The 25,004-nt window shown below is 34.6% G+C and overlaps 1 protein-coding gene across 2 annotated transcripts in view; it reads left to right on the top strand.

The window, feature by feature from the left end:
* The window catches only part of LOC149796320 (ELMO domain-containing protein 2-like), a 44,669-nt gene extending 25,268 nt beyond the window's left edge, over positions 1–19,401 (top strand). For both annotated transcript variants that reach the window (XM_089960974.1, XM_089960975.1), the window contains exons 4-8: positions 1,913–2,042; positions 6,243–6,376; positions 14,821–14,889; positions 15,411–15,544; positions 17,944–19,401. In XM_089960974.1, coding sequence (XP_089817100.1) covers positions 1,913–2,042; positions 6,243–6,376; positions 14,821–14,889; positions 15,411–15,544; positions 17,944–18,104 — 628 coding nt within the window. In that variant the 3' untranslated portion in view covers positions 18,105–19,401. The remainder of the gene's footprint in view (positions 1–1,912; positions 2,043–6,242; positions 6,377–14,820; positions 14,890–15,410; positions 15,545–17,943) is intronic.
* Positions 19,402–25,004: the final 5,603 nt, after the last annotated feature.

Below are 25,004 nucleotides of genomic sequence, written 5' to 3'. Positions count from 1 at the left end.
CGTGCAGCCTGAAATGAACAAAAACATGATTTTTTTTTCCTCCACAGCTTTTAAGTTTAATAATTTGTCACTTCAGTTAGAGGTTGATACAAACTGATGCTGTCAACAGAAAAAAATTGACTGTTACATTCTAATTTGTTTTGGTACAACATGTGGTATTTCTCAGATGCCATTGAATAACTTTTGTAAAGAAGCATCATTGGTCTTTATTAGAGGATGAAGAATCCAAAAATTAAAATTCATCAAATTTAAACAGGCCATAACACCATTTGGTAGAATAACAGTTATAATAAAATCCTAGATCATTTGCTCACTTCCGTGCAAAACTTGATGCAGAATTTTATGAGTTGAACTGTTTTTCACATTTATGTGAAAGTCAGAAGTAGACTGAATTAAAATAAAAAATTAAATTCTGTTTAAGAGCATCCACTAAGGAACATTAGCAGGGATAGATATTACCAAATTTAAAAAATACTTTGTAATAATAGATTTTATTTTCTACTACATGTAGCAGAAAATCTGCTTATTTGTTTGAATCTAAAGTATGCAAGATCAAATACCATTGTCATTATAGTTGTTGTTGTTGTTATTGTAGGGTTTAACGCCATTTTTCAGCACACGATAGGCCATACATGGCAGCCAGTATTAATGGTGGAGGAAGAACCCGGAAAGAACCACCGACCCACGAGATGCTACTGGCAAGCTTTCTCACATACCCACATTAGCCGAATCTGAGACTCGAACCCACACAGACTTAGGTGAGATGGCAGTGATCCGTAATAGAGTGTGCTTTAGACCACTCGGCCACTCGGGGGCCCCTGTCATTATAGTAGATAAATGTATGGTTCATTTATATGTGGAAACTTGTTAATCCAGACACCTTCATTCCCACTGAATATGTCAAGAGTAATGTTTTCCAGATAAATGAATCATGCACATTTTTTTTAACAATGTTATACATTATTTTTCGATTCATCGAATGTTCTTATTTCTTGACAGATTATTTCCAGATTATTGAGGCATGTATTATGGTAATTTTACACTTTGGTGCACTATGTTGATTTCTGGATTTGGATTTCTGAATTAATGGAGCAAATTGACATTTGAGAATTCTGTTCCTATTGAACTGCTTCTGGATAGTGAGGTTTCAGGATAAGCAGGGTCCAGATTAATGAGTTTCCTTTGTGTGTGTGTGTGTGTGTGTGTTTATATATATAGTTTTCTTCAATTTGAATGCCCTGTTGGTATTAATACAGATTTCTTGTTGTTAAAGTGTCAAGCTATTCTATCTATAAAATGGTTATGTAGAAAGTTCAGTCCAGAATTGGATCCATTCATAAATTCCATGCATTTGGACTCAAATTGGATACATGTGTGAATGCCAGACATTTAGTCTGAAATTGGATCTATGTACAAATTCCAAACATTTAGTCCAAAATTGGATCCTTACACTAAAGCCAGACATTTTATCCCATAACAATTAGAAATTATTGTTTGCAATAATGAATAAAGGTTTTCAAAATTATTACAAATTTACTTTGGAACTTGAATGTTTCACCAACTTGACAAAAAAGATGGCAAAAGCAACTTCAAGTTTATAAGTGACCATTACCAAGTATATTCTGAAGTATTTAAAGCACTAGTAAACTCATTTTAGCAAAATTATTCATTTTTTCAGGTGTGACACTAGTAAGGCAAATAGTGCTACCCTTTTCCTTACATCCAAATGTCTATACATCACAACCTGGTCGGTTTTTGTGTTGGGTCAGTTTTTAGGCATTGTTACAGGGCATCTGTCTTCTATGAAAATGTTTTTCATTTAAGAAAAGGCAGCACTCATGGAACATTTATTAGAAGAAATATGGTTTGTTCTTGTAAGTTGCTGTAAAACTATTGTATTTGTTTTCTCCAGGTTTGAGAACTCCTTCAGAACCTGTCTGCTGCAGATATGTGGGTACAGAGAGTTGCTGACAGATGTAGAACGGCTGAGAAAAACCAAATTTACCTCAGACAATCCGGAACATGAGCAAACACTTATGCATGTAATATCATCTAACACATTAGTGGTATTAATGTAATATCATTTAACACATCAGTGGTATTAATGTAGTATCATCTAACACATTAGTGGTATTAATGTAATATCTAACAGTGGTATTAATGTAATATCATCTAACACATCAGTGGTATTAATGTAATAGCATCTAATGCATCAGTGGTATTAATGTAATATCTAACGCATCAGTGGTATTAATGTAATAGCATCTAACACATCATTGGTATCAATGTAATATCATCTAACACATAATTGGTATCAATGTAATATCATCTAACACATTAGTGGTATCAATGTAATATTATCTAACACATCATTGGTATCAATGTAATATCATCTAACACATCATTGATATTAATGTAATATCATCTAACACAGTTGTGGTATATCAATGTAATATCATCTAACACATCATTGGTATCAATTTAATATCATCTAACACATCAGTGGTATTAATGTAATATCTAACACATCAGTGGTATTAATGTGATATCATCTAACACATCAGTGGTATTAATGTAATATCATCTAACACATCAGTGGCATTAATGTAATATCATCTAACACATCAGTGGTATTAGAACTGTAACAAACACTTATGCATGTAATATCATCTAACACATCAGTGGTATTAGAACTGTAACAAACACTTATGCATGTAATACCATCTAACACATCAGTGGTATTAATGTAATATCATTTAACACATCAGTGGTATTAATGTAATAACTTTTAACACATCATTGGTATTAATGTAATATCTAACAGTGGTATTAATGTAATATCAGTTAACACATCAGTGGTATTAATGTAATATCATCTAACACATCAGTGGTATAAATGTAATATCATCTAACACATCAGTGGTATTAGAACTGTAACAAACTTCATTTGTAGGGCATAAACGGTTGGACAAATTCACATTATGGGCTTCTCTTACACATATTCAAGTCTTAAACAACAACTCTTATCTACATACTGTCAAAATCTTAAACACAGGACTCTTATTCACATACTATCAAAATCTTAAACACAGGACTCTTATTCACATACTATCAAAATCTTAAACACAGGACTCTTATCCCCATTATGTCAGGTCATAAATAAAGGATGTTTTTCCCCATAATGTCCAAAGTCTTAAACACTGGACTCTTATCCCCATTATGCCAAGGTCTAAAGCACTGGACTTTTATCCCCATTATGTCAGAACTTAAATACACTTATCCCCATAAACTCCAAGTCTTAAACACTGGACTCTTATCCCCATTAAGTCCAAGTCTTAAACACTGGACTCTTATTTCCATTAAGTCCAAGTCTTAAACACTGGACTCTTATCCACATTAAGTCCAAGTCTTAAATACTGGACTCTTATCCTCATAATATCCAAGTATTAGAAGACTATTAACCCACAGTGGCCAGGTCTTATAGGCAGGACTCTTATTCCAATAATGTGCAAGTGTTAAACCGAATACTGTTACCCTCATAACATCCAAGTCATAAATTGCAGGACTCTTTCATAACATACAAGTCGTAAATTACAGGACTGTTTCATAATTTCTAAGTCATAAATGCAAGACATTTAATCTCATAATGTTGAAGTCTTAAATACAGGACTTAATGTCCAAGTCTTAAATACAGGACTTAATGTCCAAGTCTTAAATACAGGACTTAATGTCCAAGTCTTAATTACAGGACTTAATGTCCAAGTCTTAAATACAGGACTTAATGTCCAAGTCTTAAATACAGGACTTAATGTCCAAGTCTTAAATACAGGACTTAATGTCCAAGTCTTAAACAGAAGACTCTTATCCCCTTAATGCATAAACTCCAAATACAGGACTTCTATCCCTGTAATATCCAAGTCCTAAATACCGGACTCTTATCCAGATAATGTGATATCCTGGCCACTAAATCCCTTTTCACGATCATTTCCAGCTTGAACAGAAATGAAACGGGTCTCATACCCAAAATCCCTTTTTACAATCATTTCCAGCATGAACAGAAATGAAACAGGTATCATACCCAAAATCCCAAAGGCGTATATATGATGTTAATATCTCTTTAGGTGAAGGTCTCATTCAGTTTCTCTATTAGACTTTTAAAAAGTACACACCTTTGTTCATATTTCTGTTTCCTTGAGTGATGACATGGTAGTCTTTTAGAGCCAGTCTCATTTTAACCACAGAGATGTGTTCTTTAAGTTGATTGAGGTATGTCTGGTATGCTTGGCTAGACTCCCCTGTTTGTTTTGTAACTTTCTAAACCATCTAGGTATATGTTCTAAGTACATTTGAAGCAGGGACACATCCAGGTCTCTTTTCTGTAAAGCCAAACAAAACTCATTGATGGTCCATAGGCATGATGTAGTTGAAATAAAGTCCATAGGCATGATGTAGTTGAAATAAAGTCCATAGGCATGATGTAGTTGAAATAAAGTCCATAAGCATGATGTAGTTGAAATAAAGTCAATAAGCATGATGTAGATGAAATAAAGTCAATAAGCATGTATGTAGTTGAAATAAAGTCCATAAGCATGATGTAGTTGAAATAAAGTCCATAAGCATGTATGTAGTTGAAATAAAGTCCATAAGCATGATGTAGATGAAATAAAGTCAATAAGCATGATGTAGTTGAAATCAAGTCCATAAACATGATGTAGTTGAAATAAAGTCCATAAACATGTATGTAGTTGAAATAAAGTCCATAAGCATGATGTAGATGAAATAAAGTCAATAAGCATGATGTAGTTGAAATAAAGTCCATAAGCATGATGTAGTTGAAATAAAGTCCATAAGCATGTATGTAGTTGAAATAAAGTCCATAAGCATGATGTAGTTGAAATAAAGTCCATAAGTATGATGTAGTTGAAATAAAGTCAATAAGCATGATGTAGTTGAAATAAAGTCCATAAGCATGATGTAGTTGAAATAAAGTCATAATTTGCCAGCTTCTTTGAAAATCCCTTTGATTTGGCATCTTTATCATTAATAAATAATATGATCAAAGAGTCCTAGCATCTTTAAATAGTTTTAGCAGCTTGTACTTTGAAAGGCATCTTATTTCATGTAACTCCTTGATTTTCATATTTGGTTCTTCAAGTGAATTTGATTTAGCTTGCCATATCTGTTGGCATAGAGCTTGAAGAAAGCAAAATCGTGGCAGTTTAAGTTTGTTGATATCCTTTTGGGTAAAGAATTAAATTGGCTTCATGTGAACTAAGGCAAATTCAGTTAAAATAGAGGCACATGGATTGGTTCTCAGTAAGTGACTGGTAATATCCTCTTCCCTTTGAGACATCACATTCTGCTTGATTGCATATCATCAGCTGATATTGATGCTTCATGGTGTTTGTTGTCAGTTTGACGTTTAAGATTACTTATACAAATACTAGTACTCATATGAATATTAGAAGAACTGTCTGTAATACTGCTAGTTTTCTTGTGTTTTAGGCATCAATGACACCACTTTATCTTATTTTCATAATCATAAAGCTGTCACTTGTTACTTTGTAACCATTTTTCTTGAAATGATTGGTCTTGTGCAGCCTCTGAGAATTGGATAATCTCAAAGGACCCTACATATTTATTGTGATTACAGTCTCCACATCCATAATGGGAATTTGATTACTCACGACTGAATCAAATTTTTCCTCTGAAATTGTACTATCAAGACTTGATCCAACACTTTCACTCATTTTAGACTGCTTTAAAAAAAAAAATGCAGATTATTGGCTGATTTTGTCTGCTCTAGCTTACATTTCCAGTTCATCGGACGCATGACTTCATATTGTTATTAATCTATTTTATTACAATGTTTAGCAAGCTGCAGATGAACCCAGCTTATGATAAATATTTAGAGGTATGATGTGATCTTTTTATAAATCCATTTGAGCACTGTGTTGCAAGCACCATGCTGCTCTTTCCAACAGTAAAAACAAAAAAAACATTTTCACAGATGAACAATTTAACATCACTATTTTTAGAGACCACTCAAATACCAACAGTTTTCAGAGTAGACCTATCAGTTTTTAAGGAATGTCATTAATATTTATTCAGTATTTGAATGTATGGAGTCCAGCAGTGTTCTGAAACTTAATCTTAAACACTGCTAGGTATTGTGAAAATTGTAACTTTGTTTCAATGTGCATAAAGAGTAAATGTTTTTTTTTTTTGTTTTTTTTTTACAGCTATGGAAGTTGCTTATGCCAGATGATGAGCTACAGACAAGAGTTAGTGAGCAATGGAAGTTTATTGGTTTCCAGGGTAACGACCCACAGACAGACTTTAGGGGTATGGGATTGCTGGGATTGCATCAGTTAATGTAAGTCTTTTATATTAGAAAATATTGTCACACAATTAATTAGATATAGAGTGGAAACTGTTCATAACATACCCTTCCTTTTTTAATTTTACATATATTTTGAAGAAAAATAATAATTTAAATGTGAATTATGCAATCTGAATAATATCTAATTTCTGTTTTTGGAGGAGATACAAAATCCAAATGTCATAGTTGGAGATCGAACCTAGTTCATCAATCTCACAATCAGGCACAATACCAAAAGACAACTTCATTAGTAGCTGTATATGTCAAAACGGGTACACATCTCCCTCTTGACTTGACATATATCAAAATGGGTGCACATCTCCCCCTTGACTTGACATGTATTCTTAAATGTCACCCAAATCTATCTCTCAGTGATAAAAGAAATCCTCAAAAGAAACACCAGCTGCTGAGATTCTGACGAGCCCCTATATGTAATGGGAGGGGATGCAAAATCTAACTGCTACAGTCTGAAATCAAATTCAATTCATCTGTTTCACTGTTAGGTACACACAGAACTAGACCAGCTGGTTTGTATGTGATGTTGTATGCTATAATTCCGTTCTGTTGAAATCAGTTCCTTTTTAACATTATCACACTAGATTTAGATTCACCATGTCTCTAAATAAAAGATTTCTGTTGTGAATAAACATGTTCCCATATTAGCACTTAATTTACAGTGCCCCAGCTATACAGAAATAGAAGGAATCTTCCCTCAACCTCTCTCTAGATCAAATTATGCTATTTTCAAATATTACTGTGGGTTGTTTTTTTTGTAGTTTTGGATGTAGTTATAGATTTTCTTTTTGTCTGTTTTTACATTCCAAAAAAGACGGCATCTTAAATCTTATAATTGGCAGCTGATCTTTGTCTCAAAAATCATAAACTGGTTTGCATGCCTTGGATAAAAATTCAATAAAATTGAAACAAATCCATGTTTACTTCATAATTAATATAAAATTCTGGGCAAGCAATACAAAATCTTTACTTGCCCAACAGAATTTTAAACTGCTTACAGACCACATGACAATGTATTTTGTCTCTCCTGAATATGCCCATGTTTTGTTATTGATTTAAAACAATTCCCATATCAGAAAAGTTGCCTTTCATTCCAATCCCTCTTCTGCAACAAGATCATTTGCTTCAGTGATTAAAACAATACTGCCAGTTGTTTGAGCACAAATCATGAATCTGTCAGATCAATCACTTTCACTCAGCAAATCAATGGAGCTGATACAGCCAGCTACATTAAGCCTATAGTTATTAAAGTACAGGTTTTTACGTGATTAAAGAATCGATTTCAATATGTATTAAATCTAATTTTTATATATTTATATCATTTATTATTCTTTCTTACCACTCTGGTGGCCTAGTAGTTAGAATGTCTGCCTCTGATGTGAGAGGTCGCGGGTTCCATCCCCGGCCGAGTCATACCAGAGACTAACAAAAATGGTCCTAACAGCTGCCTCGCTTGGCAGCATCAAGAGGTTAGTGTTAGAACTGGTTGGCTTGGTGTCGGATAATATGACTGGGTGGGACATAATGTTACATGTCTGTATCATGATGCCCCAGTGCTAGACATCACCATAAACTGCCAAACTGCAGACATCATAGTGATATGACTGAAAAATTGTTAAAGCTGCATTAAAAACCCAAATCACACACACACACATTCTTCTTTCTCTCATTATCTGATATGCTTGTGTTTAAATACCTTATTCTTTTTATTGTTTCTCTATATCCTTACTTTTGTCATATAGATTTAAGTGGAAATTACAGTTACTGGATACTGTATAGATATGTGTCTATTGAAATAATAAAATTGATTTATAATTCATATTTTGAAAGGGTTAAAAAAAACCATTAAAATATGAACAAGCTACCAAATGACTAAAATAATGTTGATTTATCAGACAGCTTTCTTGATCTCAGAGAATGAAATGCAGTAAGAAGCAGTGGCTTATTTATCATATGTGGCTAAATTTTTGTTAGGTCTTAAAATTTGTAGTTCAGGTCTACAATGAAATCCATAAAAATTTACTATTTGAATATTTTAATATTTTAAGGGACATTTTCTTCTTAATATTATAGATCTATTATGTTAGAAATTTGTTCTGCATTAAAATTGATTATACTTGTCATTTCATAACCTTTTAAAAATGTACAGTCTTAAAAACATGTGAGATGAAAGGGAAAAGTTATGAAGCTTACAAGACAAATATGCTTCAAGTGTCAGATTAGCCACTTGTATCTTAATAGATGTTACTAATTTGTGCTTTTTGAATGCATCATGGAGTGCTTTTAATTTATAAATTCCAAGTTTTAATTATTCATAAAGAATTGTTTTTCCTTTGAATACATTCCCTGATCACTTTAAAGTTAGGAATCTGCACCACTGATCTCAAATCCAGCAATCATCCATATTCCATCTAGACCAAGGGAAGAAACTCTTTCCAACCTTCTCCTTACCTCCCCTCACCACCACCAGGGGGCTACAGTTGTTTACCAGTCATTCACTGATGCAATATGCATTGTACCCAATACCACTCACAGAAGCTGATTGTATGTATAATTACACCATCCTGTGACAAAGTTTGCACATAATGGAGTGTAAAGGTATTTACTGCATGTTGCAATCATTATTTTGTAAAATTTGGTGAGTCTTTTAAAGTTTCTAAAAAGTTATGGACTTTTTCAGACCTTGTGCATCAACCCTGTATTGCTGGTTGTTGTTGTTGTTATAGAGTTTAACACCATTTTTCAGCACAAGATTGGCTATACATAATGGCCAGTATAAATGGTGGAGGAAGAACCTGGGAAAACCCTGGAAAGAATCACCAACCCATGGGAAGCTACTGGCAAGATTTCTCACATACCCACATTAGCCGAGCCCAAGACTCAAACTCATACAGACAGAGGTGATATGGCAGTGATCCGTAACAGCAAGCGATTTAGATCAATAGGCCACTCTGGGCCCCTGAATTGTTGGTACCTGTTGATGGTTGTTTTAATACCCACTGCTAATATTTATTAGTTTATTTAGTAATAAGCTTTGTTTATTTATGTAGGTGAACACATTCTGTTTGTTATTTCCCCAAATTCTGTTCTTTTCTTTTGAAAGAAAGACCATGTTGATGAAATACATCAAATGCAGATTTTTTAAGGCAAATGAAGACATATGTACAACATACCTTATGTGTACAAAATGTTTATCTACATGCAGTGTTTGCGAGTTATGGTTGGATAACACCTAGTTGATCGTACCGCAGTGAGAACTAAAAATGCAAAAGGGGTCCATAGAGAATGACTATGATATATTAAGTTCACAGCTGTTGATGTTGTCACTGGCCATTGTAGTGGTGGATTCTTTGATGGTCCATCCACCATCCAAAGTAATGTGTACAATGCCAACAGTAACTATTACATGACACTACCAGCTAACCACATCTTGGTATGTGAAGCTATATAGGAATCCAGTTAGTCAGTCTATCCCTCTTGCTGCACAGACCACCCAGGCAGTTTCTAAACCAGCCAGCAACCATGTCATCCATCTAGCTGAGAGCTAAGCTGACCACCAAACAGATGGATAGGCTGCACATTCAGACAATAGCCAAACCAATAGGCCAGACAATAGCCAAACCAATAGGCCAGCAAGCTTACTGGCATTTTATACCAGCAAGACAGACGATAGCATTTACCCAGTGACCAAAGCAGCCACTGTCTTAAATCTTTACAGATTATTCTATCAAACAAAACAAAGGGACAATGGCACAGCCTCATCCCAGTAGCCCCACCCCTCTTCCTCGGATTATTCTGTTGCAGTGAGTGCAAGGATGACCTTGATTTATTGTACACCTATCCTACAAAGCAGCATATAAATACAGTTTTAGAGCATCTGTGGAGGACATCTACAGAATTTTGCTGATTTGCAAATTCCCAGAACCTTCAGCTGAAAGCCAGGCCTATAAAGGTATAGGCTTCAGTGAATTCAGATGATAACAAACAGTCAGTGTAACAGCCTCTTGCATAGTGATTGAAAGTTGAAGAAATCTCTGTCTGACTCATAAAATACAGTCTCCATCCTAAAGCTGCCTGCACTCTCCACCCAAAACCTGCATTATGCTTTGACTTTGTGGTCGGAACCTTTTTGTCATACTATCATTGTTGCATATAAGAAAGCTTCACAAGAAATACCTCTTCAAATTGCCTCACCACCTGCACCTACTTTCAGGCCAAACCAGTCTCAGCAAACCGATGATCACTGGCAAAAAGATAAGGAGCAGAATATTGCAACAGTTTCATCCTCAACCAAATTTCAGATAGCAGCAGACCTCAGTTCTGGAGGCCTTTTAACAAAGAGGATAAGAAACAATGTTCCTCCTTCCCCAAACAGCAGATGTTGACATGCCACCCTGACTGCCTGCAAACAGCCTTCCAATGGGTGACAATTTTCTTCATTTTCAAAACAGGGATCAGCTGGTTTTTGAGAACAAATTGGGTGATCTAAATGTTTTTGGAGGTATTTTGGGTTTCATTTAGCCACCCACCTTCCGTGTCAGCTGCCTCTTTGATAATGGACTTTCCATATGATCTGGGGAATGCAGGAAGTTTACACGAGGTCTGGTCGCTGTTTGACAAGCAGGCAGTGGAGATAGTTCTCAAGTCATGCAGTTTCTGGTACACATTACTGATGGCAATCACAGATTGTTCTATAACTGGCTCAACAAGTACATAATCGTACCGAGGTTCAAAATGGAGATGGTATGATCAGTCAGATTTTCAGTAACATGTGATGAACTCTAGTTGACAGATGCATACTTTCACATCCCAGTTCATGCATCCTCACACAAGTTTGGTTTTCAGTGAACACTTTACCAATTTCATGCTCACCAGTTCAGAATCAGTATCAGCCCCAGTGTTATGTATATTTAATTTAATTATTTGTTTGTTAGTTTTTAATTTTTCTTATTCCATTACATGCTATTGTAATGTAACTTTATATACTGGATTTGACATTTTCCAGAAATTCAGATCAGTTCTGTTTGACCTGACTGTTATAATAATAGAAACATGGTATCTAGTTTCTGACCTTGAGTGAGAAACAGTGGCAGTTCTGGTAAAAAACTTTTTTTAAATTTTTTAAAATTCTTTCCCAGAGCTAGAACCATTGATTTTAGTTAAGGCAATACTGGGAGTATGTGATGTTAGGCATGTACAAAGCTTTTATTTTGTTCTGGAAGGATGACCATGTGACCCCCATCTGGGAATCTGTTTTGCATCTTAAGTTAGCCTTACACCTAATGTTTTGTATAGAAGTAGTCAGTGGGCTTTAAACTTTTGACATGTTTAAGTTGTGTTGTTGTGACCAGTTTGGGCTGAGATTTTATTTTCTTCAAATTATTGAATTTCAAGTGATTATTTTCCAAGGAAATACTAGTGCTCAAAATTAATTCTTGGACAAGGACATTTATCAAAATTTATACAGAATTCAAACACTGGAATAATATTTTCTGTGATTCAGCAAGAGACTGTTGACACTGCATCATCTTCCATTTTGGATTTAATCAGGATTCCAACTCACTTTCATTTAGGACATTTTATTACTAGGACTTCAATTTTTTATTCTTGGATTATTTTGGGATTTGTTTTGTAAAAACATAAGTTCTTTTTTCTCATTCTTTTACTTGATATTCTAGGGAAATAAATGATTTGTTAAATTTTACAAAGCTTGATGTCTTCACTTTTTTCCTGTTACTTTTTGTAAGAACCTAAACTCGTAACACCCAGGCTTTCACCAAGATCATTTGCTGTGTTGCGTTTTTCTTCTCGGTGATCTTATCAGCGGCAACAATGGTATATCTTGACAGCATCCTCCAAAAGCACGTTAAGTTTATCTTTGGTGGAGGGCAGAAATGATCTTCTTTCCCTTTTGTGTCTGTTAGGGTTTCTTATCAGTTGGAACAAATCAGACCTCACTCCATCCCAGCATTCTGGTCATGGCATTTTTACAAATGTCAGTCTTGTTTGCCTTTCTCAGCTGTGCATGGCACACATTATTCAACTCACACAGTCAATTTCTGACAAGGAGTGAATCTTGGAAAGATGCAACATTTGATTCTTCTCTGCCACCATTTGCAGATGACCCTGCTGGACCATTTATCGACTAGATAATCCTTTCAAAAAGTCCCAGAAATCTGAATGGAGGTCATCTAGTACATTTGGGGAGTCCATATATTGCATGATTTAACTTGGTTCCTCCTCCTCCATCAATAAGTCTGAGGAGTCATGATACAGGATCCAGTCTGTTCACTAAAACAATGCACAGAAATGGGGGGGGGCAGGGCCAGCAACACCTCTTTCTTCCAACCAAGCAGAGAAACGATGACTTAACACCCAAAGCCCTGGTAGTATGATTAGTACATTCTGAGGTCTCAAGAGATTGCGCATGCATCTTGAAAATTTCAACTCATGAAATCAGAGCTTATTGTGTTTATGTTTGTTTCAATCCAAGACACATTAGATGCATGGTCAACCTTCTCAAGCTTCTATCTGTGTGATTTAGCTTTGTAAGGACAAGGATTGAATCTGTAGGGTCAGGTGGCTGCTGCCCAGTTTGTATTAAGCACAACCTTAGCACAGACAGAATAATGAATTTACTAGATTTGCCAAGTGATTTATTCATTAAAAAAACTATTTTTGTTTCCTTTTTCTTTTGGGTACTGTCATCACAGATTAGATAACCATCAATTATGCTGTTCTGATATTCAGTTTACCCACATTCAGTGAGAACCCTTATTCCCTCAAGGGTACCAGAGTAGAGGTAGAATGCACACCTCCTATTACCTATTCCTTTTAGGTTAATGTGACCATGGACTGTATTCCAAAGAGAAAGCTATTGCTATTTAACCCTACACCTTCTGTGTGAATATGAGTGATACCTATACATACAAATTCCATACTGCATTCAAGCATCTGTGTGAATATGAGTGATGCCTATACATACAAATTCCATACTGCATTCAAGCATCTGTGTGAATATGAGTGATGCCTATACATACAAATTCCATACTGCATTCAAGCATCTGTCTGAATATGAGTGATGCCTATACATACAAATTCCATACTGCATTCAAGCATCTGTGTGAATATGAGTGATGCCTATGGTGGAACTCTACAGTTTAGTAATTTGCATAGGGTTAGAATTTCAAAGAAAAATAATTTCCCCGGCTTTCCTCACTGGTTATACTGGCTGTTTAAAAAACGACCTTGTATATCCTAGGTATAGTTCAAAGAACCTTTAATTCCCTTTATTTTGGTTTATGATTGATGGTTGCAATATGAGTTAAAGACAATACAGCTTGGCTTTACTCCAGATCTTGGACCTTCAAAAAAGTGCTTGCTCCACTTGGTCATTTTCACTTCCTGAACTTCAGAGATAAATTGTGCAAAAAAATCCAATAACTTTTTTTTAAATTTTATATAGTCGGTAATTCAATCATTGCACTTTCAGAAGCTGGTATTGTCTAGTCTGGCAAAACTCATTTTCCCAATGTTAGTAGCTGCTATGGATAGTGTACTTTAGACTAATTCAGACTGATTTTTTAGCACAATGGAGCAGTCATTTTAGTTAGCAGTGTGCTTAGATCATGTATAATTTCCAAAAGTACAATATCCAAAGAAATATCATCCACATTACATTAATGTAGCATAGAGGTATGCCAACATTCTCTCCATTGTGCATGTTTTAAATGCAAACAACTTCACCTTACATACATCACTCTCTCAAACTTACATAATAGCAAGATTCCTTTTTTTAATACAAAAACCAGGGAAATTTATTTCATTAATAAACAGTCAACTTCAGAACTCTATTTTTTTGTTCTGTTGGTAAAATAGTAATACTGTGATTCCATTGCAGGTAGAACTTCATATCCTTGAGGAAATCTCTGAGTGCCAATTCAGGCACTTTAAGTTCAGTACAAACTCTGGAAGTTCTCCATTATGAAATATATCTTTGAAACAAAGTTGAGAATTTCATGATATTGAATCAATAACTAATAACAGTAAAAATATTTAAGTGTTTCATTTACCAATTACCATTGTGATTTACTTCATGTTCTACAATTTAGGGCATTTTCTAGTTTTAAAAAATGGAATCCGTGGCAAACTCTGTATTATTAATTAATGAGTTTGCAAGTTTGCCATGTGCACATTATTGAGGTAGGGGCATTTTTTACATTTTTTGACAAAATAGTTTTTACTAAATGACTATTGCAGATCCAGTAGGGTTGGCTATAAAAAATTGCACTTTTACTAATGTATTTGAGATACCTCAACCAAACATTTACATAATTAGTCATGATAGATAACATTTTATGAATGTTTTTGTTATTTATCATTGACTTGATAATTTCAGAAAAGGGTTACTATTATTTTTTCAGTCATTTTGCAAGCAAATACAAGACAGAAGCCAGGAAAATATTGCAGAAATCTCATCATCCTAAACTTGGGTAAGTTGTCTTCAAACCAAATCAGTACTAATACAAAAAAGCATATATGCTCTAATCAGCTTTTTCACAGAGATGGTAAATTTCAATCAACTCTCGTTTATCAGATATAAATAGCAACAGTCTATAGGCATTGATCATTGGGGAGAAAAATGGAATTTTCACCAGCTGTAACATTTATCCGGGTACTTGGATAAGCACATGTTTTCCGAGTGCTTTGTAGAAAATGGCTGATTGCTGCTATGGCATAATGATGTTATTTTGATGTTATTGTAACATTGTGGCAATATCACGATACAACTGACATCACTATCAGTTTCTTTCTACCTAATCAATGTCTGCCATGTCATACATGTGTGCATCCATAGCCAAGCTGAATTGAACATTGGCACAAAGACAATATTCCATAAAGGGTAGGTTTAAATTCTGGTGCAGTATAGTAACCCCAATTTTCTCGACTCATTTACATTTGCTGAACAAAGCACATGCTATTTATGTTTTCTTTTTTGTGTCTTGAATTTCAGATATTCCTATGCTATCGTAGGAATTAATATGACAGACCTGGTGTATGACCTTTTGAAGAAGGGTCACATGAAGACACATTTCTATAATAAGATTCATGGCAAAGCCACAATAGAGGAGTTTCATGAAGTCTACTGTAAGTAATCTCTTAGAAAGTTTTGGGAATATTTAAAATTGATTCATATGTTCTGGAAAATTTAAAATGCTGATTGTAACCCACTGGGTTACTGGAAGACTTAAAGCCCAGTTTAAATTCAGTAAACTGTGTAATACAAAACTGCTTGCTTCAAATCTTCTTCTTTTTTATGTTGTGAGTAATTATTTATGCTTAGTTTCCTTTTGAAAGTATTTGACTAGTTATATTTTGTAAATATATGGAGCAAATCAATATATCATTATGTAACCCAATGGGCTATCAGAATTTAGCATCTGGTTGCCCCAGCCCCACAATTCTGGTAGCTCATGGGCTCTGGGCAGAAGATCTTTTGACCCCTGATTCATTTTTGTGGCATTAAGTTCATAGTTTTGTGAAATACAATGTGATTGGTACCCAAGTTCATGAAGTGGGCAATAGGTCTTATTTTTGGAGAATGAATATTGTTTTTCAGGGTAGGAAGTCATTTTATTAGAAACCTGATTCCATCGGATTAAATATTAATTTATTATTTAATGTCCAGTTATATGCCCACCATAAAGCAAAACTATTAATATTCTGGTCATCCATCTGTTATCAAGTTTCTGCAAATGATAAGTTGTCCACATCTACAGTTACTAAACTGTGTATGGTTTGCAGAAAGGGTAAGGAAGAATCCCTATTGAATTGGCGCTCAGAGGCTCAAAGGTCAAGCTAATTTTTGCAGAAAGAAGAAATATGGATTCTGCACAAATAACTAGAGTTCCTGCATCTACTTTTACCAAACTTGTGGATATTTTCCACTGGCGTTAGGTCAAAAGTCAAAGTCAGTGTGACTGAAACATGAACAAAACGGTTTCCATCTACTGCTGGCAAACGTTTATCAGTAGTTTGCATTTGGGGTTGGAAAAATCCTTTTGACTTTGTAAACAGACAGTCAAAGCATAAGGTCACTAGGACTGAAAGAATAAAAATAGTTTTCACACAGTAAAATCATTTCTGCATCACATACATCAGCCAAGGTTTGTACATTCCTTGCACTTGGAAAATGGCGGAAGCAGGTTGAAAACTGGTTTCCACACAATAACACTTTGTTCAACACCACAGAGTTGGACCCAACTTTGTGGGTAAATTGTACTTTGGGTTGAAAAAATGCCTATCTGTCTTGAGATCCAAAGTTCAGTGGTAAAGGTCACAATGAGTGAAAGGAGAAAAAAGGTTTCTGTATAGAAATTTCAGTTATCTACATGGTTTTTGCATATAATATGCTGTTATCTGCATGGGTTTTGCATATATGCTGTTATCTAGATGGGATTGGCATATAATATGCTGTTATCTATATGGGGTTAAGATATAAATATACTATTATCTACATGGGTTTTGCATATAATATGCTGTTATCTACATGGTGTTATGGTATAAATATACTGTTATCTACATGGGTTTTGCATATAACATGATGTTATATACATGGGATTGGCATATTATATGTTGTTATCTACATGGGGTTGGCATATAATATGCTGTTATCTACATGGGGTTAGCATATAAATATGTTATCTACATGGGTTTTGCATATAATATGCTGTTATCTACATGGGGTTGGCATATTGTATGCTGTTATCTATTTGGGGTTAGCATATAAATATGTTATCTACATGGGTTTTGCATATAATATTCTGTTATCTACATGGGGTTGGCATATAATATGCTGTTATCTATTTGGGGTTAGCATATAAATGTACTGTTATATACATGGGTTTTGGATATAATATGCTGTTATCTACATGGGATTAGTATATGATATGCTTTATCTACATGGAGTTGGCATATAATATGCTGTTGCCTACATGGGTTTTACATATAATATGCTGTTATCTACATGGGATTAGCATATTATATGCTGTTATCTACATGGGATTGGCATATAATATGCTGTTTTCTACATGGGTTAGCATGTAAATATACTGTTATCTATATGGGTTTTGCATATAATATGCTGTTAACTACATGGGATTGGCATATAATTTGCTGTTATCTACATGGGGTTGGCATATAATATGCTGTTATCTATTTGGGGTTAGCATATAAATATACTGTTATCTACATGGGTTTTGCATAAAATATGCTGTTATCTACATGGGATTGGCATATAATAAGCTGACATATAATATGTACTCTTGTTTATTTTATGGCATTTAGTGAAAATATTCATCCAAATCCATTGCTATGATTTGTTAGAAGAAGCTATGATGGGATAGATTCAGATGACTTTTAGGCAGGATAGACAAACTGTATAGGTATAAAATATGTCCAGGAATGTGTCTTACCTTGAATATTATGTCAAATAAATTATTTTAATAAATCCACTCTGGGTCACTAAAAGTTTGTTTTCCTTCCAGGTCACGTGTTCTATGAATTTGACGAGTTCTGGTATTCTGAAAATCCAAAGGATATCATGGAATTCGGACAAATTAGGGAAAAGTACCAGAAGAAACTTGTGCACAGCTTAAAACAACCAAATACAGTTCTGGTCTCAGGGTTTCAAAAGAGGAATGATTGAGGATATGTTTTTCCTGTGCAAAACTGAATACTAATCATATTTGTGTCTGTCAGGACTTGAGTTGTAAACTTAGGGATACCATATTGCCGCATGTGCACTATCTTAAAGTCACATAACCCGAATGGGCTACAATATGATATCATATCATATATTATGTTGTTTATGTTTTTAATTTTTATGCAATATTTCATGCAGGAGAGTAATAAATAATGATACAAATCAAGGAAAAAGGGCAAGCTTAAATAAACTTAAAAGTTTCATTTCAATGAAATTGTGTTTTCTTTGTGATTATATGTTCTTGCCATTTAGTTGCCCCAAACCCATTAAATTCCTGATAATTCACTACCCTAAACCCATGGAACACTTTAGTTTATAACTTCTGAATCAAAATAAAATTTATATACTTAATAAGGACTGTATTTAGAATTGTGAATCACTTATACATATACTTCTTACATTAAACCTTGATCAGGAATAAAACTAGGATATTAATTTCAAGACTTGATTTTTTTTAAAAGCATTTATAAATCTTTGCCTATGCAAGTGCTAGTAAGTATATTTCAGATGAGTAAAAACATGTATCATTGGCTCAAATGCATTGTTTTGTTTTCTATGTTCTTGGTGCAAAATGGTAGACTTATGATGTACCGTCAAATTTCACTCAGAAGAGCCATATCAAACCTTCAGCATGGGGATGAAAATGAAGAAGATAATTGAGCTTCCTGACCTAAATGAGATAAACTTTCTCAACAGAAGTCTGGATCTAACAAATATGCATTCGATTTTTTTAGTGAAATTGTAGCCATCAAGCTCAACTGACAAGAGTTTGCAAAAATTAAGAAAACCTTGGGACCAATATAGCAGAGATGTCATCAGAGTGGAAAATGGAAATGGAAAATCATTACAAAACTAACAGAAGAGGAATTGGAAATATCTTTAAATAATGAGACAGGCAAAATGGACAAAGAAACACTCAAAGAGGGGCATAATAAATTTTCAAGGTATTTGATTTAGCTTTCGAAAAAATAATACTGTAATGACAGTAAATTTTGGGACAGGAAAAATTAATTGTTATTTTTCATCTCCAAAATGTAAAAATAATATTTTTGATGTCCCAACACTTACAGACAAAAAAATTGGTAGGATCATAATGAGTCACACAGTAGTGACCATCTTTTGTTCAGTTACCATGGCAAGAAACTGTTATAAGTAATTTTAATTGTTTTTATGCATGTGCATATTTTCTAATTTCTCAAACATGAAATAAAATAGAGATAAATAAAGACTTCATAATTCAGTGTCCACTTATACTTTACTGGGTGACCTGTGTCCACTTAGACTTTACTGGGTGACAGGGTCCACTTAGACTTTACTGGGTGACAGGGTCCACTTAGACTTTACTGGGTGACAGGGTCCACTTAGACTTTACTGGGTGACAGGGTCCACTTATACTTTACTGGGTGACAGGGTCCACTTAGACTTTACTAGTGGCCTGTGTCCACTTAGTCTTTACTGGGTGACCTGTGTCCACTTAGATTTTACTGGGTGACCTGTGTCCACTTATACTTTACTGGGTGACTTGTGTCCACTTAGACTTTACTGGGTGACCTATGTCCACTTAGACTTTACTGGGTGACCTGTGTCCACTTAGATTTTACTGGGTGACCTGTGTCCACTTATACTTTACTGGGTGACCTGTGTCCACTTAGACTTTACTGGGTGACCTATGTCCACTTAGACTTTACTAGTGGCCTGTGTCCACTTAGACTTTACTGGGTGACCTGTGTCCACTTAGATTTTACTGGGTGACCTGTGTCCACTTAGACTTTACTGGGTGACTTGTGTCCACTTAGACTTTACTGGGTGACCTGTGTCCAATTAGACTTTACTGGGTGATCTGTGTCCACATAGACTTTACTGTTTGACCTGTGTCCACTTAGTCTTTACTGGGGACCTGTGTCCACTTAGACTTTACTGGGTGACCTGTGTCCAATTAGTCTTTACTGGGTGACCTGTGTCCACTTAGACTTTACTGGGTGACCTGTGTCCACTTAGACTTGACTGGGTGACCTGTGTCCAATTAGACTTTACTGGGTGACCTGTGTCCACAGACTTTACTGGGTGACCTGTGTCCACTTAGTCTTTACTGGGTGAACTGTGTCCAATTAGACTTTACTGGGTGACTTGTGTTATAGTGTGCAGTATTTAAACAGTGCATATCATGTTTTGTGTTACTTTTAATCTTCATTATTCTTAACAAATATTGATGCATATTTTGCTTTATTTGTTCTTTTTAAGAAAAACAAATTTCAGTTTTCAAGATCACATTTTTTCTATGTGTCCATTGCTGTTTCATTTATTTATTTATTTCATTTGCTGAAGATTTACATTTATATTTTTCAGTGATATAAGCAATCGGATAAATTGATATAATCTATTTTTACACACATTTCATGAATGTTTATAAAATATGTTCAAAAAACTTAAATTCATTAAACAGTGGCCATAGTGTAGGTTAAAATTCTGAATATCGACTGCCTATCATCAATCCATTTTAGGATTGTTTTTTCGTTTATATTTGCTTTTGGCATGCTGTTGTTTTATTAGTTCCATGTGATTATAATTAGCAGATCCATATTTTGTTTTCCAACAGAATTTCAGGCCTGTTAATTGTTTAAACCCTGAAATTGACTTGTGTAAAGAGGGAATTTTTGTCCGAAGACGATAGCAGTATCCCTTTGTTCTACATTAGTAGTCCTTTTATGGCTTTTTGCTACATTATATGAGCACTACTTCCATAACTGAGTAAACATTTACTTATTTAAAAGTCACTGACACCAAAGCAGACTACTACTGCATTATTATTCCAAACTTCAACACATTATTTTAGAAATTTCTGCATAATATTTTTGAGACATTATGAGTCTAGTACAGTAGTGCTTATGATTCAAAACCAAGAGATGTACTGCCTTCAGCAAAAGTTAAAATCCTAAATGCAGCAAGAGCATGTTGTAAACAGTGGTGTAAAAAAAGGTCACTATAAATGCAGCAAGAGCATGTTGTAAACTGGTGTATAAAGATAAGTATAAATGCAGTGTGAGCATGTTGAAAACAGTGGTGTAAAAAAGGTCACTCTAAATGCAGTGAGAGCATGTTGAAAACAGTGGTGTAAAACAAATCACTATAAATGTTGAAAACAGTGGTTTAAAAAATGTCACTATAAATGCAGTGAGAGCATGTTGAAAACAGTGGTGTAAAACAAATATTAGCTTTTTTTTAAAACAGTCATTACCTAATGGAAAATAACCTCCTATAATGATTTTAATGAGCGTTGTTTACTTAGTACACAATGACCTATAAAATGTTGTAATCTCCAAAACACTGACCCTGATCAACATATTTACCTCTTCTTGTTTACCTGAATAATACATTCATAATATGCTCATATATATAAAGTATAATAAAGCTATTTTTAGTTGTTTACATAAATGAAACAAAAAAATAATTAAAAAAAGTAAATCAGGTCAAGGAGAAATGAGCTCAATTTTGGACAAGGTCAAGTCCAGCATACAATGTTACATTACAATAACATGCAATGAATTTAAAAAACTTAAAACTAACAGACAAACAATTAAATCAAATATGCCCAACAATAGTCTCTGCTACTTTTCATTATTTCATGAAAACACATTGTGGCAAGTGTTAACATAAAAATTCAATGGCGGATAGCTTGCCCTGTAAACATTTATAATATCCGACAGCTCACAACGTATGATTTCAGTTATGTGATCTTTTTACCTAGACACAAGGTAGAATCTTTATTCTAATAATCCTAATCTTTATTCAAATAATCCATTTCATTGACTGTCTTCAGAACCTCACTTTTACTTGCAATCCCTGGAGAAATTGACCACATGTCAGTTAAGCAGCTTTTAAACTTATATGCAAACAGCTGGTGCTTGTATGTGGGCCATTCACCACTGAAATCTAGCCTGTATGGTTCTGCTCTGCAGCAACCAATAATGTCAGAAAATTATAAATAGGTTGGGAACTGTTTGCTGGTCTTCTTGATGGGATACCGTCTAAGTATTAATACATTACATTGTGCTGTAATGTGTTTCTTCTGTTTTTTGCATTGTGCTGAATTGGGTTTCTTCTATGTTTGCTTGAAAACACATGTTCAGTTACATGTTCAGAAATAGTACATTATCTTTTATTCAGTATTGCTCCCTCATTTTTTAGTTTGATCCATATTTCCGTTGTAGTTAGAAAATTACATCTATTTTTTTATATTAATGGAAAATTACATCTATTTTTTATATTAATGTTTTCTTTTAATTATATAATCAGAATGTTGTGCTTAAATGGTTTCTAGTTACTTGGTTCAAAAGTATTAATTGTTACATATTTGTTTTACACAAATGATGGCTTGTTACATGATTCTGAAGTATTAATTGATACCTAATCATTGTAAGAACCAATGTATGGGTTAGCATAGGTTGTACATTATTTAAAATCCTTGAATTTTGACAATCTCCCTATCATTCTTGAAAAGTCTTTTAATTGTTTTCAGAATGTAACTTTTCTAAAAACTAGAGTAAACAATTAAAATTGAATAAAATATATCACTTTTTAACTTCAGAATTTATGTTATCTACTTATTTTGAATAATAATCAAAAACTAAATAAAATGAAAGAAAATATGATAAAATGACATGAGACAGGTAGTTACTTGATTGAGTTATGTCCCTTTGCTGTAGTGATGCGCTTACTAGTTACATGTTGTTTCCTCAACTTCTGTACACTATTGTAGAGTGATAAACAAAATAACTTAGGAGTAAAGTTACATTTCCATGAGAAAAAATTACTCCTTCAGAAGTCTTTAAAGACTTAAAACTTTTGAAAACAACACTCTGGAGGTTTGTCTGGCCTAATTCTTTTTCAGAAGGTGCTTTATAAAGCAGACAAAAGGGGCTCCCACCCATGTCAGAGCTGGTTCAGGATGTCATTGCTCCTTCTTTAGTGTTGCATTTGGCCCGATTGGCACATTTCAGACTCGACGAAGACACCCAGCAATAATCACACATTGGAGGTGTCGGCCGGGACAGCTAGGTTCATTGACCTGGGCTGCTTACCTATCCATTGCCACTACTTTGATGGCTTCAGCTGATTTACACTCGATACGACATGCCGCATGTCAGCGATCCATGTCGCTCAACCTCGTCGAACCTTTCCTTTCCGGACGATCCTGTATAGGTCACTGTTGCTTTGAAGAAAGAATAGAGGAATTAAGGAGGCAGGAGCTCACAAATTGCTCCTCCACCTCGCCATGCGTCAGTTATAAATATATTATGATTAATATGCCTACTTGTGGTCAGTCTAGAATATGTTGCAAAGAAAAAGAGCAGCAGGGTAGGTGAACTTACCCACCACGTTTGACTTTCTAATGGTATATTTTATTTTAAAAACGAACCTTCTATGTATCAAAAATGTCCATGGTCGTTGGACCCTTCCCCCTTGAGATTGTAATGGTATATTTTAAAAACGAAACTTCTATCAAATATTACAAGAGTAAGAACGACTCTGACCTTGCAAAGTTCTAATTTATTTATCACTAGGCCACAACAAAATAATCTTTTAACTCAAAGTAATAATCGGTAATGAGTATCCCTAGACAATATAATACAATGCTCGCGCACGTCACTAGGCTTCCCGATATTTGATGGTTTGAAATTGTACATTTTAGTATATAATCTGAGTCCGTGACTATGCAGTTAAATCGTTTTAACCATAATAATGAGTGATTCTGCGCTAACTATAGAACCTCGTACAGTTAAACTAGCTCAACAACGACTAGAGGCAATTAATAAATATATCTCGTCCATGATTCTGTCCAACAGCAGTTACATCAGCATCGGAAAGCTCAAGTGGAATTTACAGAATGTACAGAGCAGTTATTTAAACGATTGTCGAACCAACCCCAAAAAATTGTTACAGCAACTGAGGCAACAAAAATGCTCTTGAGACATTATCTGCTGATATTGCTGGTCGTCTTCAACCTGCTCAACCACCAACCCAGCAACCTCATCGATCACAGCCCGACGTTCATCCACAACTACCACCAAAAGTTAGAACTATCATAATAAATTTACTGAGGAAGGTATTGCCGCGATCAAGGATAAAAACGAAACGCTTGATATTGCCGCGTTTGGATACTGTAGTAGAGGTCAATATGTAAAACTTCCATATGTCTTCACTCAAAAATCTGCCGATTTGGTCAGATATTTATATCGAATTTCTATGAATATTCAGCAAGTCAGAAAGGAAGAGAAAGATTTTAAAATCTTTAAACAAGCAGTAGAGGAATTTGCTGCAAGAGCACGACTGGAAAAGGGGAAAAAACAGGAAATGAAGCGTCAACTTGAAAAAGGAGCAGAAAAAGGAGCTTTTCTCGATGAAATTATTGATGACTACAGCGATTGTTCAATTTGATTACTGATAACAAAATAACATGATTACACACATTGCTCAACGTGGACTCGTAATGGCCAGGGTGATAAATTCACGATTACCAATATGTCAAGTAATCTAGTGAGATGGATTTGGCGATGTTGTTCAAGGCCTATACAGAAAGGTAGCCACAAAAGCGACCACGATTGCAAAACATTTAGGAATGAAAGCCACTGACGTTGTTCGTGACAAAGCTACTGGCTCTGTTGGTGATGTTGCTGATAAAACATTCTCACTGGTCCAAGAGAGAGAGACTGCGACGAAAAACATAGCCAGTAAAACTACCATGCACCACAGTGATGCCAGCAAGTGTCAGTAAAATAATAAATCAAGCTGTAAATGAATAAAGTATTTAGCGGGTGAAGAAGCCCGGAATATAACTGCAAACCT

Source organism: Sinohyriopsis cumingii, chromosome 6 (assembly GCF_028554795.1).
Source record: "Sinohyriopsis cumingii isolate HCF-2022 chromosome 6, ASM2855479v2, whole genome shotgun sequence".
Taxonomy (NCBI): Eukaryota; Metazoa; Mollusca; class Bivalvia; order Unionida; family Unionidae; genus Sinohyriopsis; species Sinohyriopsis cumingii.
Note: the sequence above shows the minus strand (reverse complement) of the source record. Positions and strands in the feature narration are given on the sequence as shown.